Source organism: Ptychodera flava, chromosome 1 (genome assembly GCF_041260155.1).
Source record: "Ptychodera flava strain L36383 chromosome 1, AS_Pfla_20210202, whole genome shotgun sequence".
Classification (NCBI taxonomy): Eukaryota; Metazoa; Hemichordata; class Enteropneusta; family Ptychoderidae; genus Ptychodera; species Ptychodera flava.
In genome coordinates, this window is record NC_091928.1 from 14,632,768 (window position 1) to 14,653,092 (window position 20,325).

The 20,325-nt window shown below is 39.4% G+C and overlaps 1 protein-coding gene across 1 annotated transcript; it reads right to left on the reverse strand.

Moving 5' to 3' along the window:
- Positions 1–6,306: 6,306 nt before the first annotated feature.
- Positions 6,307–10,891, reverse strand: LOC139130832 (transmembrane protein 45B-like). Its single transcript, XM_070696632.1, has one exon. It carries the CDS (start codon positions 10,521–10,523, stop codon positions 9,627–9,629), a length of 897 nt encoding a protein of 298 aa, XP_070552733.1. The 5' UTR covers positions 10,524–10,891; the 3' UTR covers positions 6,307–9,626.
- Positions 10,892–20,325: the final 9,434 nt, after the last annotated feature.

Sequence of the window (20,325 nt, forward strand, 5' to 3'; positions counted from 1 at the left end):
CAAGAGCTTCGTGAGGCGAGCAAACACGGATTGCTTATGTAACCGCTTCACGCCTTAAACAATAGGTGTTGCCACTCTGTCTATGATACTCTGTGGCACAACACAATCTTCGCAATCCTCTGGCGAAGTCGGTTACCCTGACCACACCTGGTACGAGGGTCTCGAACTCACCATCCTTTGACCTTTGACCGCGCGTCCGGTACCATTTCCAATGGTCAGTATGTGACACTAGCAGATAAGTGATTGCCAGTGACAGCCAGGCTGTAAATTGGAGTAATTTTGCCAGTTTTTGGCACATTATATCTTTGAAGCTTCATTTGCTATATCCAAGAGAAGACCTTACGTCCAGAGATTAGAGATCTGACGACTGACAGCTTAGCATGTTTCATCGAGAAGAACACCATGAATGGTTGCTAAAATGAAACGAAAATAACCGAAATAATTTGAAAAGACAGTCACTGTGACTATTTGTTTACAGTCCAAACAAAATGTAGCGATTCGACTTTCAACCTAGCCTACACCCTATTTGTCGCTCTCAGCCCTGGAGTGCGGCGGAGGCCGAAAGCGACGAATAGAGGCCTAGTAGGCTACTTTCAACCGACTTCACTAACTTTAAAAGTCTAACGCAAAATCTGCGATCTCCCGTTCTACAGGAATTTGTCTACAGTATTCGACACCAGGCGATCACGGAATTTACGATCTCCATGTGTAAGGGGCACGTTAGTAATAATACATTGTCCCTTGTCTTTGTCAGACTGCGACACTGAATATACCGAACAGCCATCTGTGTAATTCATGAAAGCATGGAATTCTAATTGATGGAAATTAAGGTTCACGGTTGCAAATTTATGTCCCCGTGTAAAGTCTAGCATTGCTGTCTGTGTGGAAGTGTTAGAGTAGGGCCTAATATATAAAAATTTAATAGCTGAACCAACTCTATGGAAACGTCGCATGAAAGGGGGTAATTTAAACAGGACCACCCCCACCCATCTCCCACCCCCCGGACAAGATAACGCTTTAGTATTTAAAACCACATCTTTATTAGGTGCGTTCTTGTTGGGGCAGAATCATAATACACCACTGCACTAATATTTTGTAAATTCGCGCGACACAAAAAAAACACATGGCGACCTACCTGACTTCAGAGGTCACACACAGAGACGGTTAATCCCCTCACACAAATCTTCTACAGTTGATCAAAATATTCAGAAGAGTTTTGGTATGAAACTGATGTCTCGCTCTGCCGCCGCAGTGCGTGATTTCGGGATGTAAAGCCCCCAAGGATGGGGTGTGACGGAATGCTATACACACAGGTCTGATATTTTACACTTTCAAACCAAAGAACACAAACCTCCACTGGTACTAATCTGTAAAATTGGCAATACCGTTGTATCTCTTTTCTTAACTCGTTTATGCCTAGACCCCGGGGTCTATGGTTCATGCAAGTATCCGTGATTGTAAATTGCTAACAGACTATTTAAAGGGACATAGGCTATAACTTGTGGCAAGTTTTTTAGTACTCTGCTTCTGTATATCAACTACCGTGTCCGACTCTAATCCGTTTGTCATGCTGAAATTTCGAGTATTTTTTGTCAACACAGTTTGTATGTGTGTAGTGATCATATTTTATTGTTTACAAATGAATTCTAGTCCGGACTTGAATACAATAACAATGGAGATTATACTCGTATAGGTTGTCTTGATATGCTAACTTCTTGGCATTAAATTACAGTTTAGGGATTCAATGCAGAAAGTGTAGGGAAACCACAAAACAACAGTTCTGACAAAAATAGCCAAAAGATACAGCTTTTAGAGCTTTAAAACTGATTTACAGATTGTGCTTTGCAGCTTCCTTCACGGATGAAAACAGAACGAACTTAATCATCTCAGATGCAATACATAATTTTGAAGTTTTCACCAAACCTTCAGTTCAAGGTACGCTGTTCTATTTTTAGCACCCGTGTTTATACAGTGCACGAGGTTCATTAACATTCTCCGATGATAATGACTCATTATGTTCGTATATGCAAAACAAAACAATAGTCATTGACACACTAACATTAAAGCTATAGAATGCGCCTCGGAGACAGATATTCGTACTCTCAAACTTTTACATTCTTTAATCTTCTACCACTTGTGGGGGCTCATTTTAAAGCTCTTGGTGCAAGACAAATTTTCACCGTCTTAGTTTTTTTCGAAAATCGAAAATTTTATCTTTCTCCTTAGAGTTAACACAGTATGAAAGCCCATAAGGGACATGTTTGAAAGCAAACAAATTAAAAATTATCTTGTGCTCACGAGAAACTATCTCGTGATCACAAGATCTTTTCTTGCGAGCACGAGATCTTTTCTTGTGATCACAAGATCTTTTCTTGTGCTCTCAAGATCTTTTCTTGTGATCACAAGATCTTTTCTTGCGCGCACGAGATCTTTTCTTGTGATCACAAGATCTTTTCTTGTGCGCACAAGATCTTTTCATGTGATCTCAAGATCTTTTCTTGTGATCACAAGATCTTTCTTGTGATCACAAGATAGTTTCTCGTGATCACAAGATCTTTTCTTGTGCGCACGAGATCTTTCTCGTGAGCACGAGAAACTATCTCGTGAGCACAAGAAAAGATCTTGTGAGCACGAGATAGTTTCTCGTGAGCACAAGATAGTATCTTGCGATCTCGAGAAACTTATCTCGTGAGCACAAGATAGTTTCTTGTGAGCACAAGATAATTTATCGTGCTTTTGTGGTTGGCCTAGGGAGTAAAATTCAAGGCCTTGCATTTGCGGCCATACAGTTTAAAATTTATGTATCTAAAGCTCAGAGGCAGTATATGACACTACAATTTCAAATCTCATGCCAACTATATAATAAACGGAATCAGGGATGCTTTAATGATCTAATTTATACTCTCACTTGTCCAAAATTAGGTTTGAATGGCTTCTAAATTCGACTGCAGAGGTCAACTATAATGGTTTATCAATCACACAGTCAAGTACACTGACTGTTATAAGTTAACAGTACTCTATTCAGTAATATAATGTGCTACCAGTATTTGTATATTACTTTTACTTTGATCAATGTCAACTTTAAATTGTATATGTTCATTTTTACACAATGTTAACTGATTTAATCGTATAGTGAACATTGAAAGTGTGATCAAATTTAGCATTTATTTGTAATCCATAACTTTCAGGAAATGAATAATTCAATATTCAAGTTTATAAATGTCAACATTTTCATGGCCTAAGTTTTAACTTATCCCAGATCCATCAACTAGGTGACTAGCTATTTCTTTAAAATCAAATTTTCATTCTGTAAAATATTACAATAGATTGATACTGCACGATCTTTTCTTGTGCGCACAAGATCTTTTCTTGTGATCACAAGATCTTTTCTTGTGCTCTCAAGATCTTTTCTTGTGCTCTCAAGATCTTTTCTTGTGATCACAAGATCTTTTCTTGTGCTCTCAAGATCTTTTCTTGTGCTCTCAAGATCTTTTCTTGTGCGCACGAGATCTTTTCTTGTGATCACAAGATCTTTTCTTGTGCGCACAAGATCTTTTCTTGTGATCACAAGATCTTTTCTTGTGCTCTCGAGATCTTTTCTTGTGATCACAAGATCTTTTCTTGTGCTCTCAAGATCTTTTCTTGTGCTCTCAAGATCTTTTCTTGTGCTCTCAAGATCTTTTCTTGTGATCACAAGATCTTTTCTTGTGCTCTCAAGATCTTTTCTTGTGCTCTCAAGATCTTTTCTTGTGCTCACGAGATAGTTTCTCGTGAGCACAAGAAAAGATCTTGAGAGCACAAGAAAAGATCTTGTGCGCACGAGATAGTTTCTCGTGAGCACAAGAAAAGATCTTGAGAGCACAAGAAAAGATCTTGTGCTCACGAGATAGTTTCTCGAGAGCACAAGAAAAGATCTTGAGAGCACAAGAAAAGATCTTGTGCTCACGAGATAGTTTCTCGTGAGCACAAGAAAGATCTTGAGAGCACAAGAAAAGATCTTGTGCGCACGAGATAGTTTCTCGTGAGCACAAGAAAAGATCTTGAGAGCACAAGAAAAGATCTTGTGCTCACGAGATAGTTTCTCGAGAGCACAGGAAAAGATCTTGAGAGCACAAGAAAAGATCTTGTGCTCACGAGATAATTTGATCTTTTCTTCATGTAAATTGAAAATCGACAAATAACCATAATGGAGATTAAATTTGTTTGAGAGACAATTTCTACCAAAATGTATCCTTCTCACAGCAGTATCAACCTATTCTAATATTTTACTGAAATTTGAAAGTTTGATTTTTACATACAAAAAGCTAATCATCAAGTTGATGGATTAGTGATGAAGTAAAACTTAGGCTACGAAAATTTGACCTTTATCTATTATAATTTATTATTTGTTTATTTAGGACAGCATTCGTCCATATAAATTACACAAAGGAAATACAGATACTGTGATACAAAAAAATGGTGTTGCATATACTATCCATACATAAATTCATTCACTAACCATGAAAGATCGACTTTCTCCACAGGTTACGCAAGTCACAACTGTAAAACAGTACATCATTAACCATTCTTACAATTGTATTTTCACTGTAAGATATACTGAATATTGAATAATTAATTTGCTGAAAGTTATACATTGCCAATAAATTTGATCACACTTTCAATGTTAACTGTATGATAAGATCAGTTAACGTGTAAAAATGAATGTATACAATTTAAAATTGACATTGATCAAAGTAAGAGGAATAATATACAAAGACTGGTAGCACATTATATTACTGATAGAGTAATTGTACGTGACTGTTTGATTGATAAACCATTATTGTTGATCTCGGCAGTCGAGTTTAAAAGCCATTCAAACCTAATTTTTGACAAGTGGGAGTATAAATCAGATCACTAAATACGGATAGTTTTCAATCGGATTCGAACCCACATCGCTGATTCCGTTTATTATATAATTGGCACGAGAATTAAAATTATAGTGTCATATATTGCCTCTGAGCCTTAGATACGTAAATTTTAAACTGTATGGCCGAAAAATGCAAGGCCGGGAATTTTACTCCCTAGGCCAACCAAAAAAGCACGATAAATTATCTTGTGCTCACAAGAAACTATCTTGTGCTCACGAGATAAGTTTCTCGTGATCACGAGATATTATCTTGTGCTCACGAGAAACTATCTCGTGATCACAAGATATTTTCTTGTGCTCACGAGAAAGATCTCGTGCGCACAAGAAAAGATCTTGTGATCACGAGAAACTATCTCGTGATCACAAGAAAAGATCTTGTGATCACAAGAAAAGATCTTGTGCGCACAAGAAAAGATCTTGTGATCACAAGAAAAGATCTCGTGCGCACAAGAAAAGATCTTGTGATCACAAGAAAAGATCTCGTGCGCACAAGAAAAATCTTGTGATCACAAGAAAAGATCTTGTGCGCACAAGAAAAGATCTCGTGAGCACAAGAAAAGATCTTGTGATCACAAGAAAAGATCTCGTGAGCACAAAGATTTTTTTTTATTTTTTGCTTTCAAACATGTCCCTTACGGGCTTTCATAACACAGGGATGGCGACCATTTTGAATTTCAACTATCGGTAAATCTTGGCTTATTTGTTTCTCCAGTACCAAAAGTTGCACGGTGAATGACCCCCGATTTTTATTCTTCATTTTGATTGAGAGAGAATGATGGAAAGAGTCATTGAGGAAAGTTTGAGCAAGAGATTGAGTCTTTCACTTTCGAGGCGCATACTGCACCTTAAGTACTTTCGCGCCTCGAAATTGAAAAATTTAAACTTTTTAATTGCGACACTTGAGAAACAAATTATATTCGGACAGATATTCGGACGATTCTTTCCTGATCTACCACTACTGGAGCTGATTTTGAAGTTCTGGGAGTAAGAAAAATTCCACCGTCTTAATTTTTCGAAATTTTATTTTCTCTATTGAATCAAACCAGCCGGGGATTGCGGCCATAAGCTGAATTTCAAATATCGGTAAATATTTGATGAGTTGTTTCGCCTATACCAAAATTTGCACGGTGACCCCCGATTTTTATTCTTGATTTGGAAAGAGAATGGATGAAAGATTCCGCAAGGAACGTTTGAGGCACGATTAAGCAGCAGCTTTTGACACACGCAGACGACACTGCCAAATATGTTATTAAACAGAGCGAACAGCATAACCGACGAGGCGAGGTTCAGGAAGAATAAGAAAGTCCAGCTGGCAAAATACACATATCGTACACACACACGAGTTTTTGCAAGAAACATTTAAACCTTGCTGAAGGCTATTGAAACACGACACTCCCATCTAAAATGTATACTGTATCGTAAAAATATCTTATCTTTATTCACCAGATCACTTGGTTCCGTCTATCAAAAAGATATCGTTCACATCCCAGCCTTGAAGAACAGATCACGTGACACTCACAAAGTAAAAATAGTAAAACCACAAAATAGCGGCAAAACCTAATCACAGGCGTTTGGGGTGTTGAATGTGGTTAACGCCGGAAAAAAGGGAAGGTTTAAAGCGGGACTTGCCCTCTGGACAGCGAACCCGCAGAGTAAGCTTATGAGTCTAGGGCCTACGTCGATAGCTAAATACCTCTTGTATTTATTGAAATGTGTGTGAAGCAAGATTAAGTCACAATGTATTTGGCTCAAAAATCTTTTCCGCAGCTGTTATATGCACATAAGAGCAGTGGAATATGCATAAGCAAGATTTGTTTGTTTGTTTGTTTGTTTGTTTGTTAAAACTAGAACTGAATCAGCACATATCAAACTATATGCATTCATGATGGTTGTTTTACAGTATGCACTGAAATACGTCGAATGTTAATGACTTTTAGGACCCAGAGGGCGAGACTGTGACTCAATTTCCTCTGTTACATTACTCCATACTAAACATCTGCATTCATCTGCAGAACACTGGTACCAGCCTCCCTTATGATAACAATCAGTTTTTGGTGGGGCCCTCCCATATTTTGTTAAAGGGAGGGTGTCGTCGGAACTGCGCGTGTGCGACTTTCTTGTTTACAAATAGTGTATTTCAGGCACGATATATAGCTGCATCAAGTCAACACAGCTACAACATTTAAATTATATGGCATTCATTGTTAACAAACATCTTTCAACTTTCATCAATCGCCAACGTACCCTAGATACAGTGTTTACATCGGCCGTAGGGGTCCCTGGCAACCTTTGAGCAGATTTCCGACGACACCCTCCCTTTAAGCTGAGGGGGGGGACGCAAAACTAATAAACCACAGAGTGGTGATGCAAGCAAGAAATGAGAATATTTCCAAAGTTGTAATGTACGTGACTTTACTTCATTCTTTTTAGTATAAATATACGTTCTTTCTGTAATTATGCAAAGTACTGGGCTGTTAAACAATACACATCATTCATTTGCAATATTCATTACTTTTAGAAGCCCCATCTCTAAAGCGGGTGCTTGTCTCTCTCTCTCTCTCTCTCTCTCTCTCTCTCTCTCTCTCTCTCTCTCTCTCTCTCTCTAAAGATTCGTTTGCAAGCTTCGAACACTGACAAAGCTTCCCTACAGTCACTCACTCACATACAAACTCACGCTCACACACATATTAACAGTCACATGCTGATAAGTATTGTATCGGTTTTGAAAACTTTTGAAGACATGAAAAAATGACGAAATTTAACATTTTAAAAAAACGTTTCCGGCATGAGCGAAACTTTTCGCAGTTGCAACATAGCCGTACGTTTTCTAATTTAAAGCCTCCCGCCGCCCGAAGTAACTTTTATACAACTGTGACCAAATATTGGTAGTCTGTTATTCATGCTTCGTAATACACAAGGAATGTTTGCTGTCACTCGCTGAAAATACTGTGTCGAGGGTTATAGTTTAAAGGTATACAGTCACCTCTAATCTAAATATACCCATGTATGGTCAAAGGGGCGTTCCTTGGTATTCAAAATGCCCATGTGAGGGGCTGTTTTAAAAAGCGGCCACCCGCTTAAAATCTATGATTGGTTAGATTTTCTTTTCATGGTAACTGTGGCAAAATTGGAACAGGTGACAGTGTACCTTTAAAGGGAAGGTGTTGTCGGAACTGCGCCTGTGCGACTTTCTTGTTTGCAAACAACGTAATTCATGCACGATATCTAGATGCATGACGTCCGCATGGCTGCAATATTTACATTTTACGATGCACATCATGATAAACGTGTTTAATTTGTATCACTCGTCAACGTTTCTTGGATACAATGTTTACATCGGTAGTATGGGTCCCATATGACCTTCGGGCGCAGTTCGGACGACCCCTCCCTTTAAGAGTTGTAATTGTCCCTACCCTCTACGCTATCACTTACACAGTCGTCGACCGAATGACTTTTGGTCGGCTGTTCTGAATGATGTACCTTAAGATCTCTTCAGGGATGGGACCATTAGATCTGGGAGATAGGGAAGTCAGGGTGAAGACATCAATTATTTTGCGTTCTAAAATTTTGATATATCATTCCCCGAGTATGTAGATCATGCAAATGAATTTTATTTCAGTATTCAGTGATTCTATTTTTGCAAAAGCAGAAAAACGTTTCAAATCGCGTCGTTTGTTTCGACTTTTTTGTTTGTTTTTTGGTTTTTGATTTGGTTTTTGTTTTTTTTCGCGTTGCAGGTCCTCTTCCAGCGACCATCCCTCTGCACAGATCGAACGACCCATCTCTAAATTGGCACTGTACTGTCCTACATATTCCCGACATATCTTTTCATCTACAAAATACTTGGTAGAAATACCTGATAAAATTGGACTCCGAGTTACATGTGCAAAAATGTTCATTGGTATAAGTAAAGCTGGGAATATAATCTTACCAGTTGGAAGGCATGATATAGGTCATAACCTGGCGATGAAAAATTTGCGTGATCCTGCTATGAAAAAAATAAAATTAAATGTCGTGACACAATTTAGTCTCTATGTTTTGATTACGTCTTCGATCTTATCACTGGTTTCGATCTCAGCAGTGTCCCTGAAATCAGATCGTATCAGGTTTTGTCCGAGGCAGACGTTTATCGTCGTCGGTCCGTTTGCAGTGTTACGGGCGCATGAAGATCCTCTCGCTCAGCGTTCTTGCTACAGCACATCACAATGTCAAGGATAAAACTTGAACGTAGAGGGAGCTCAAGAATTTCACGCGGCAATTTGCCGCAGATGAACTACATGCACAAATCCGTTTCGGCGGGAACAGCCTCTGCTGAATTTGACATGCCGTTCGGTGACGAAGTTGTGTTGATTCGAGAATCTGCTGACAATCGTTTCCAATCGAGGTCGACGCAGGAAAAAATTAGAGCCACATTTAGAATCACAACAAGGTTTTTTTATCTCAATTTGTTTCGTTTTGATATTTAGCAAAAAAAATATTATAAAAACGAGCATTTAGCAACCTACGATCTAGATAAACTAATTGTCTGGTAAAAATAACAATCGCAGCAAAACACAGGCTTTGTACAATTTTCTTAATATGCAGCAAAATGTTTACGACTGAACTCGTGACGGTACATATTTTCGCAGGAATGCAGAACCATACCATGTCAAGTTTACTCACGTTCACGTTGACGACGCGAGATGTAGTTCCCCTTTTCGTTTGGGAGTTCACATGATGTTCAATGATCGTCTGACGCGTTCTCCACCAACGAGAAATGCGTCTCCTCTTCGTCGTTACCGTCAACGTGGGCGTAAGGTACGCTGTAAATGCCCTTTGAACGTAGACACAGTGATACGACACCGTACACACCAGCGATAATAAATATACTGGCCGCTATGTGCCAGCAGTAAGCCATTGTGGCGAACATGATGTTCGCGTGGCTGTCCTCGTCCCATTTAACTCCGTTGGGCGGGTACAGAATAAACGCGGCCTGCCAGAACCATGTTCCCTGAACCATCATGAAGCAGGTCGTGATGAACGGAAGAAGTGCGTCGTCCCTCATCCAAATTTCGGCTGTCGTGGAGGCAAAGTTTATGAATATCGTGATAACGAGCATGTAGTGGACTGTAATGTCTAGTTCCGATCGGCCATGAACGTGGAAGTAGAACAGCACACCCTCGACGAAAAACGCCATGGCCAGGAATACTTTCTCGTAAGCGCGCAGACCGCGTACGCAGGTACGAGCGAGGAGAAGAGCCAACCCGTATATCCCGAAAAACGTGTACATGGTAGCGTGTTGCCATTTGTTTCCCCAGACGAAAGGTTTACCTTCGACGCTGTGATCGAACATCTGCCAGTGTCTGTAGGGGAATGATCCCGTAGGCGGCAGTTCAGCGATGAATCCTATAATCCACATACAGATGATGACAATCCCTTCCCAGAACTCGGATTCCCGGTCCCGCCGCAGAATCTTACCGAGGAGCCGTTTCCATCTGCTCGCCGCGGCCGGTTCGCTCGATTTGCCTTTGCTGGTTGCGCCTTTGCGTATGAGGCGATAGCAGTACTTTATAGCACACCAAAGCCCGAACGCGAAGAAGAACGTCCCAGGCAGGGCATGGCCGATGAATGTACCCATCTTCTACCCTCACTGGGATCCCCTCAAAAAAATTGGAGATGACCAAAAAGCTCGACAGAAGATTTCCTTGGAGAATTTCTGACCGTCACTATCTGAGTCCGGGTTGTTATCGCATCTGACCCGACACTGCCTGCCCTAGGCCAATAATGCGAATATGCACGTAATATACGGCAATGGTTAACCATGAATTTGCATATCAAACAAGCTCGCATGCAAGTTTGTAGGTCCTCCTTCCCACCCCTGCCATAACAGGTTACGCCATTCGCCTTCGAAATACTTCGGGGAGAACCGGAAAGTCACCGAATGCGAAAGTTTTTCGCGCATTTCCTGTGGCAGGCGCCAAACGCGTGACCTCGAAAGTGAGCACATGCTCTCCATCATGTGTCGTCTGTGTATGGTGGCATTAGATGATGCGATGGTGCCGGGGGAGTGGAGACACTAACCTAAACAGCATTGACAATTTCTTCGGTATTTGCGAAATAGATCACCCAGCATCATATAACTCGTGTGTTCTCGATCATCACAAGAGCGCGTGATATGTGAACTCATTGCAGTCTAAAAATTACAAATATTTTAAATGTTGGAATCATCATAAACAAGACTAGTCTAAAATAATTTTAAAATTTGAAAAACAACTTTGTCATGTGGATTTTTCGACCTTTTTAGAACAGTCAAAATAATTGAGCAGTGGACCGAGGAGTTGCCGCGCGTGCATACCTGTGGCTTGTAGTCAAGGTTATAAGAGCGGCCGACAACGCTGTTCAGGGGCGATTTCTTGGCGGGAGGATTTGCAATTTTTAACAGCAGGCGCAGACCAGGGGAGCAATATTTCCTCGTTAGGGGGTTTACTCTCTTGCTCAGTGGACACCAGATAGCTGGCCAGTGGGTATGATTTGGTTATTTTTCGGGATTTTGCCATCGAGCAGGGCAAAGCAAAAGAGGCAGCAATGGGGACGTTCTGTAGAAGGGGAAGATGAAGCGAGGGGTTTGCTGATGAGGTAAAGGAGAAAGTATAGTTAATAAATGGAGGGGTAATTTTCAAATCGAAGAGGGGGGCACTGAGTTAGGAACAGAAAGTGTTTCCCTTAATTTTTTTTAATTTCGATCGAAGTTCGTCAGAATGGCATCTTTACAAAAAAAACACTGCTGATTACACTTTCTGAGCGGCGACTGGTTGAAGCAAATCTCACTTTTCTTGTACGATGAGATTTTAACACCACGGTGCGAGAATACACGTTTCCATGGGTGACTATATATAACACCGCCCTCGTTAGCCTCGATTTGACCTGCCCTACCAAGCTTGTGACAGTCTTGATACCAGATATTACATGCGCCTAGAGGTTGGGCCCGCTTCACAGGCTGTCAATGCTTACACACTTTACAAAATGACAAATTTATCCACGTTGGTTTGTTGGCTAGTTTGGCAGCGACTATTTCAACGAAGTGTGCAAAATGGAAGACAGGTGTAAAATGAAAAAGGCTCATAAAAGTAACACCCTTTTAAAACTAAGATCAGTAGAATTATACCAGTGAAAAAGCAAATATTGGAGTTGCATAAAGTACTACCACTCGTAAAGATAACGTCACAGAATACAGTTGCTTGCTTATAAATCATACATAGTCTTGATAGTAACACTGCAATGAAGTAAGCATCAGTTTCATTAAGGTAGAACGCACCTCGGGGACATACATTCGGACTCTCAAACTTTTACAATTCTTTTCTGATCTACCACTTGTGGGGGTTCATTTTAAAGCTCTTGGTGTAAGAAAACTTTTCATCGGCTTAGTTTTTCAAAATTCGAAAAATTTTTTTTCTCCGTAGAATTAACACAGGGATGACGGCCATTTTGAATTTTAAATATCGGTAAATCTTGGGTTATTTGTTTCTCTAGTACCAAAATTTGCACGGTGACCCCTATTTTTATTCTCGATTTTGAAAGAGAATGGTTGAAGGATTCCTTGAAGAAAGTTTCAGCAAAAGTTTAAGTCTTTCACTTTCGAGGCGCGAACTACCTTAAAGATACATCGAAATATGTATGGCTCGTCGAGGTCGCGGACGAGAATCAGATATGACCCATTATGACTCAATGGTAAAATAAGCACACTTTCAAAAGTTGTGACCGATGACTGAAGCAGGTTAACCTAAAACGGGTCAGATTTCGGAAATGTGAAAACTATACAGCTTCAAATGACGGGGGACGCAAACATGGAACTTACGGTAGCTAAGGCTCTGCAGTGGCGTCATCGAACTCGACAAACACGCAGTACAGCTGTAATTTTACACGAATTCAAAAACACTCCTACTGTGCTGGGTTCTCTGAAGCCGGACAGCTTCAAATAAAACAAATATAATAATAAGCGCACTAGGTTTTATAAGCAACCTACTGAACCAAACCTCACACCCCGCACCCCAGCCCGTCCCAGACTTGAATCTGTGTATGCAATATCGATTGATTTTCAGTATAGTGTCTATATCATCACGTTGGCAATCAGTTTAAATTATACTGTCAGTGTTTTACATATTATGTACAAGAACAAATTTAGTATGAGTAACAGATAAGTAATCCTTTATTGAAATTGCACCTGATCTACATTTTACATTACAATAAAAGCCTAATAAGCTACAATTCTAACTTTCTGTAAAAAGGAACGCTACCGAAAAAGCTGAATAAAATGCAAACATAAAGCAATTGCAAAGCAAATAAATTTATGTTTTTTTACAAATATATGAATATTTGATATATGTAAATGAGTCACAATGTTGTAGCAAAGTTTCATATTTTAGAAAAGGACATAGGTGTTGGTTAGGAGACCAGTGGATGTTGTTTTTATTGTTTTATTACTTGTTCTGAAGCAGCTGTGTATAATTTTCCCAATTCATATAATATAATGTCTCCATAATTCATATGTAAATCAAATTTGCTATCACGTCGTTGACGCTTATAGTTGTTCCCGCATCGCGCTTGAAAACAGAAGCATGCCACGTGTGTAATTAACTAGTATCGCCAAATAGTTATCATGTAACGCCAATGTATTTTCGCCGATATTGCTACGAGTCTTTTGGATCAGCCGATGTTTTTTTTTTCAACGCCGTATAAAATCTCGAGTCCACTCATTCCTTCGAATCTCTTCTACACAGTATGTGTGCGTGCAGCCTGACAACTGTCACGGTGTTGTAGTGAGCTGTTTCTATGTTCCTCATACTTTAGTTTTCTCGTAAATCTCTTCTATAATGTAATGGTCATAGTAGCGGCAATAGCGGCAAATAAATCAGAGACTGGTGATAATAAAAGACGGTCATCTCAGCCACGAGAGTCGGGACCATTGACTGTTTTTGTTTAGATCTGCTCAAAGCCATATTTCATCGGCTGTTCGAATGTCCTGGTTTGTAACCTGAAGTAAATGCATACCTTTGTACATTTAGAACACTCCCCAACGATCGAAAGCACTATTTGCTCGTCCAAACGAGAATTCGGTGGCTGTGACCTTTCACCGAGTGACCCCACTATCTCAAAGTTCTACTGCCAATAAACTGTAATAGTACATGCTTTTCAGAGAAACGGAAAAAAAACGCCCTCTGTGCCCCAAACGGCAGTGTTTCCTCGAGCGGTAACATACAGTGTGGAAATGAAAACATCACCTCGAAAGCAGGTCAGTGGATGAAAGCAAAGTTCGGTCATCGGTTTCACCAGTGTAAAAGGCTGTTTCTATGAAAGCAAGTGTGCATTCCCTTCGGTAGCTCTAACATCTTGATTGGTTCCATTTTGAGAGAAGTTCCTACAAAATTGCAAAAATGTGTTGTTCAGATTAGTAGATTGCGTGAAGTCATGGCCAGTGTTACTAGAGTCGGTATACGGCCCAGAATTGAAAGTAACGCAGTGTATATTGACCAATCGATGGGAAATTATTCGATGTGCAATCACGCTCTTTTGGATCCCACGGCAGCTTGTAGAAATATGAGTTGGGTGATATCGATCGCCTAGCATGTGATCAAGCCATGCATTTCTGAACGCAAGAATCTTGCGAAGTGTCAGAGTTACGCCGAGCCGTGTTTTATGCTTCTAACATGGAAAACTGACTCGACCAGGAGCTGTATCGCCTGTCATCTCGCAAATCATTGAGCATAGCGCCTCCCATCTGCCTTAGTGGCACTTAACCGCCGTTCAATTGGCGCGCTTTACATGTTTTACATTGATTGCCGTTCTCAACCTAGTTTAAGTTTTTTTTCTTTCTCTCTGTCTTCATCATCAAATTCTTAGAAATCCAAAGTGTAAACCTAGGAAATCGACCCCGAGAATGAAATTCAGCGAAATATTTGTGTTGCCGTCTTCGAACTTTGCAAAGGGAACACATACAATATTTTCAGCAGACCATTTTACTCCCATGGTGCCGGGCAGTGTAGAATACACAGAACAAAGTCTACGAAAACTCTACAAAATTTCTTTAAGGTAGTTTGCGCCTCGAAATCGAAAAACTTGAACTTTTGCTTAAATTTTACCCGCGGAAATTTCAACACATTCACTCTCGAAATAAAGTATAAAAATTAAGGACTGGAGAGACGTATTACCCAACACGTACCGACTCTTGAAATTCAAAATGGCCGCCATCCCTGTCTTAATTCTAGGGACTCGAGAAAAAATAAATTTCTGCATATCAACAAATACAAGCCAGTGGTAAACCTTATGACTTCATGAGCTTCAAAATGAACCCCCACAAGTGCCGGACTAAAATAGTATTGCAAAGCTTTGAGAGTTCGAATTTCTGTGCCCGAGACGCATTCTACCTTAAATGGGGTCACGAGTCTGCTTTTTACATCTTCTGAAAGCATTGTGAGTCAAAAGTCTAAAACTCTGCATTGATATCAAAAGTTCCCGTTCTCAAGTCTGTAGGAAGGGATTTAAATCGCAGTACATACGTGTACTGTATGCCCTTCCAAAGGGAGTGGCCCCTGACTCCGGAGTGATTTCCCTAGGCCGTGAAATCTTTTCCGCTACAGCGGCTATTCATGCCCGTCCGGCGTACAAACTATTTTGATCTCCATTATTATTGGCAATGCTGCAAATAATCTTTGTCGTTTCAGCTCAGTCAAAAGATGACGGCGTTTCGGCAAATACTCACTTTCAATTACTTTAAGACTTTAAGCAAATGTTGTCATACAACGTGCCGCGTTATCCAATTATTGACACGCTTTCGTCAAATTATGTCACCATCGTGGAACTTCGGCCAACCCAGTGTTGTTGTGACAACATCATTCGGTGAGACTAAAAAATATGAATAAAATCTACATATGTTTGGTGAAGTATTTTCCCAATTTGCTATTTTACTATACGTGCAATACAGGTTTTCATTCTACTCCTAAAATCACATCAAAATACTTCGCGCAGTGTTTAATTTGTGTCAATATTGTCGGTATGTGTGAGTTGTCACATGTACAACCATCCCTACCTAGCGTATTGTTGCCAACTGAATATTAGTCTGCACAAGAATTCATTTGTCAATGTTGACATTGTAAGTTTATATAAAGCGCCGTGTTAACAAGACTAACATTGTGTATTTTAACTAACCTTAGGGAGGAGATGAGAAGAATGTATACTTGTCTTAAAGATCAAAAACATCAACCTGAAGATATTGTCAAAAGAATACACACTATTGTCCGTTTAATGGAGATCAAAAATGTTGGTAGAAGGTAACTTAATCGTATCTGTACACTGCTGATGGAAAGTTTAGGTATTTGCGGCAATATCAAAGACATGATTGAACCTGAAATGTTGAGTAAAATTGGCAGACCAATAGGCAGGGGCGTCGTCGTATTCTAATTAGCGGTTGAGTTTACTTCTTGTTGCTTTGTTACTGTCGGTTTTTGTAGTTGTCTCTCTCTGTGAAGTCCAACTTCAAGGTCAGCTGGCAACTTGAATTCGGCGAGCTCGGTCGCTCTGACATTTCACATATCCACCGCTGTTGCGTTCAGCTGTCGAGATACAATTCTGGAAACATTTGTCACGGGTACAAATAGTTCATGGGGACTACACGTGACAGCCATAAGGGCAATACATATCGAAAATAGTCAATCTTTTGGTAGACATAAGTAGAGAAGAAGCGTCGATTTAGATACTAATGGCATGCTGTTGACTAGCCTTTTTGCATTCAATGACTTGGCTGATAAAAGTTCAGGGGATGTCGGATGCCGTGTTGCAAAATTACCCATCATCCCTCTCGGCGCTGAACTTTGAGTGCGTGTGATTTTCCCATCAGGGAGTTCAGCGTCAGATCAAGCCATAGTTAAATTTATGACCCGCGATTAGATTCCAATATCACATTGTTTGTATTTTTGTGCTTATGGCCAATTATTTTTCCAGCACTGGTGCGACATTCCATGGCGTTTGGAACTGCATACCAGAGACCAGAAAACATCACGAAGCCCTCAACGGTGGGATTAAGAAATCAGTCGAAATGTGATCTTGTCTAGAATTACGCATTTTGTATTGATAAAAAACTACTAATTAAAAAGATACCTAATCCCGGGGAAATACCCAATACATGATACTAAAGATTTCCGACTTGAGTCGCTGTAACATCTGCTAAATACCTAATTAACAGTCGAAGGTGTATGTTTAATTGGTATCATGCATCGATTGATCGTTGATGCAGATTTCTGAACCGTGGAGAGGGGGTTGGGGAAATTCAGGGGCGTAGGAAGCACTTCACGGTTGGGGGGGGGGGGGAAAGATAACCTATATTCTGGTGATGAATGAATTACGATCTAAAATTTGCATATATGAATAAATTAAAATATTAAATCATGCATGAATAAATTTAAATAATTAAAACAGCCCAAAATCAATCTAAACAGTAAAAAATGTAATGAAAGCACCACTACTTTCACATACGGCAATGTCTCAATATTTGTGTTTTTATGTATTAGGCCGTGTAAAGAAAATTCTTTGTTTGCCGTCCTTGGATATTTGAAAAACCTACAAGCCAGCCAGCAAAAAACAAACAAACACACAACATAGATCAATCGCATAAACTTTAACTTTCCCATTGGTTTATGGGTCACAGGTATGAAAAATCATCTGTTACATTTACAATGCAGTGTTTCTTATGCTCATCATTAAGCACGTTGAAAGCAATGCTTGGAAACAAAGGTTATATTTGTATAAGTACAACAAGCATACTTAGAGTTAGGTGACTGTGAGTCTGAACAAAAATTCCATCATAAACAATGGCAATAAACACTATACCAGTAAATAGGCCATAATGTACCACATGTACAGTGTGATAGTAATCAACTGGTTGTGTTACGTAGATCTATTTTGTCTCTGACGGAGGTTTATGCACTAGGTAGTCATAGGCAAGAGTAAAACTATTAATTAAAATAACAAGATCTCAATTATGAATACAAAGCATATTTGCGACAAATGTAAAAGATGCAAATTACGTATTCGACGATGTTTACGAAGTTTTGAAGAAAACAAAATATATTTTAAGCAACACCTGATGAAGGAACATAAGAACTTCACCGTTTACTCAATTGCTTCAATTTTGCAACGTGCCTAAGTGACATTTGTACATTAATTATGACATGTACATTTAAGATCGAGATCTGTCTTGATGTTTACGATTGGACGTATATTTCCATCTTTAATTCATATCTATCACATGATCCAAACCAAGCCTTAAACATAACGTTTAAAGTCCCATTCTAAAATAATACGGGAAAGGGAATACAAAGGACAAGAGAGAAAAATACAACAGACAGGGCAGGAGGACAGACAATTGGAGAAGCGTATCTTGGGCGATGGCAGCTGTCAAGCTTGTCTACCGAGAAATAAAGTCTATGTAGTACCAACGAACTCTGAACATCTCGTGTAGTTAATCGAAGACTACCAGCGCACCTCTCAGCAAGCTAAGACTAGTCCATGAGTAAAAGCAGGCCAAGATGAGGTAATGAGATAATAGGAGAAAAACGAGTAGTAACAGTTGTTTTGACAACTGTACACTATCATGTATTTCAACATGTTGGGGTAAGCTTAGAACAAAAAGGTGTTCTTGCAAAACCTGAAAATTCCAAATGTAAAACTGCAAAAGTTACTGAGTATAACAAAGAAGTAGTTGTCACTCAGAAAACAAATGCTAAACATCTTGGTAAAAGGTCAAACTACTATCCCTTCCATAAAATTACAATTTTTACAGTAAGAAGAGTGGGTAACTGAACAAATCATAACAGCCTTGAGTACAAATCCTCCTTTTTAAGTGTCAAATAAATACTAGTCCTGATCACTGGTTTGCTCTTTATTCTGAATTTTGTGTATCAACTATTTTTTAGCCGAATTTCAATAGCGCTGATCGCGATGTCAGGTTTGTTACTAAATATAGCTGCACGCGCGACTTCAGACACCGCTGCCTAAAATTCGGACAAATTTTTCATGCGCGGTCGTTGTTGCAGCTCAGTAGTAGTCGGAGCCATAAATTAATAGGAATTAGTATGAGTTTTTGTATTTATTATAACACTAGCAGGTTTTGATATCATCGCTCTTGCCGAAAATGCGGACAAATAGTTATTATTGCATATTAATGACAGAAAACAGCAAAGTTTTCGAGAGATGTATTTTTAACTCCATTTATCCACATATTGAACCATTTCCCCATCATATGCAACATGGTTTCACTAAAGGACGTTCCACGACTACACAACTTGTACAAATATTTCATCATGTAGGGAAAATCCTCGATCGGTCAGGGCAAGTCGATATAATATATTTCGACTTTTCAAAGGCCTTCGATTCCGTTCCACATGACCTTCTTATCCACAAAATCAAATCTTTCGGCTTTCATGGCTTTTTACTGCGGTGGTTCACTGCATATTTGTCAAACAGAAAACAAAGAGTTGTTGTAGAGGGCTCAAATTCACAGTGGTGTAATGTATCATCCGGAGTACCCCAGGGATCAATACTGGGGCCAATGTTGTTCCTGTTATATATTAACGATTTACCAGACCATGTTAGTTCAAACACAATGGTTGCACTTTTTGCAGATGACTCCAAATGTATCAATCAACGACATTTCTGATTGTCTAAAACTGCAAAGTGATATCAACAATTTAGTATCATGGAGTGAGAAATGGAGCATGCTTTTCAATGCTGAAAAATGCAAGCTCCTTACCATTAGTAGAAAACGCAACCCCATTACCTATACTTATTCAATGCGTGGTGTTTCCCTAGAAAAAGTTGACAGCATCCGTGATCTTGGAGTCGAAGTTTCTTCCAATATGTCATGGGATAAGCATATCAATATATCTGATACAAAAGCAAACCACATGCTGAGACTGATTAAACGTACATGTGGCCACACCTGTTCCACTAAAATGAAACTCCAACTGTATCTATCCCTTGTCCGTAGTATTCTTGATTATTCATCCCAGTCATGGGCTGTCACGACTAAGCAATCAATGCTTCATCTTGAAGGTGTCCAAAGGAGAGCCACAAAATATATTCTTGGATATCCCCAGGAGATGGATTACAAAGAGCGTATGATTAAATTGAATTTGCTCCCATTGAGCAAAAGGAGAGATTCGGAATTAAATGACTGTCTTTTTAGCTAAATGTTTTACTGGTATGTATGACTTAAATTTAAGCCAGTTTGTCATATTTAAATCTCCTGATGACACTTCCATGAAGATGCCACTTTTTAAAATTGAATATTTTCGTCACTCGTTTTTTAACAGAGCTTTTTACTCGAGTAGTGTTATGCCCTTTCATGGCAAATCTTCAACAAATGTTAGGTCATACAAGTCTATTTCATT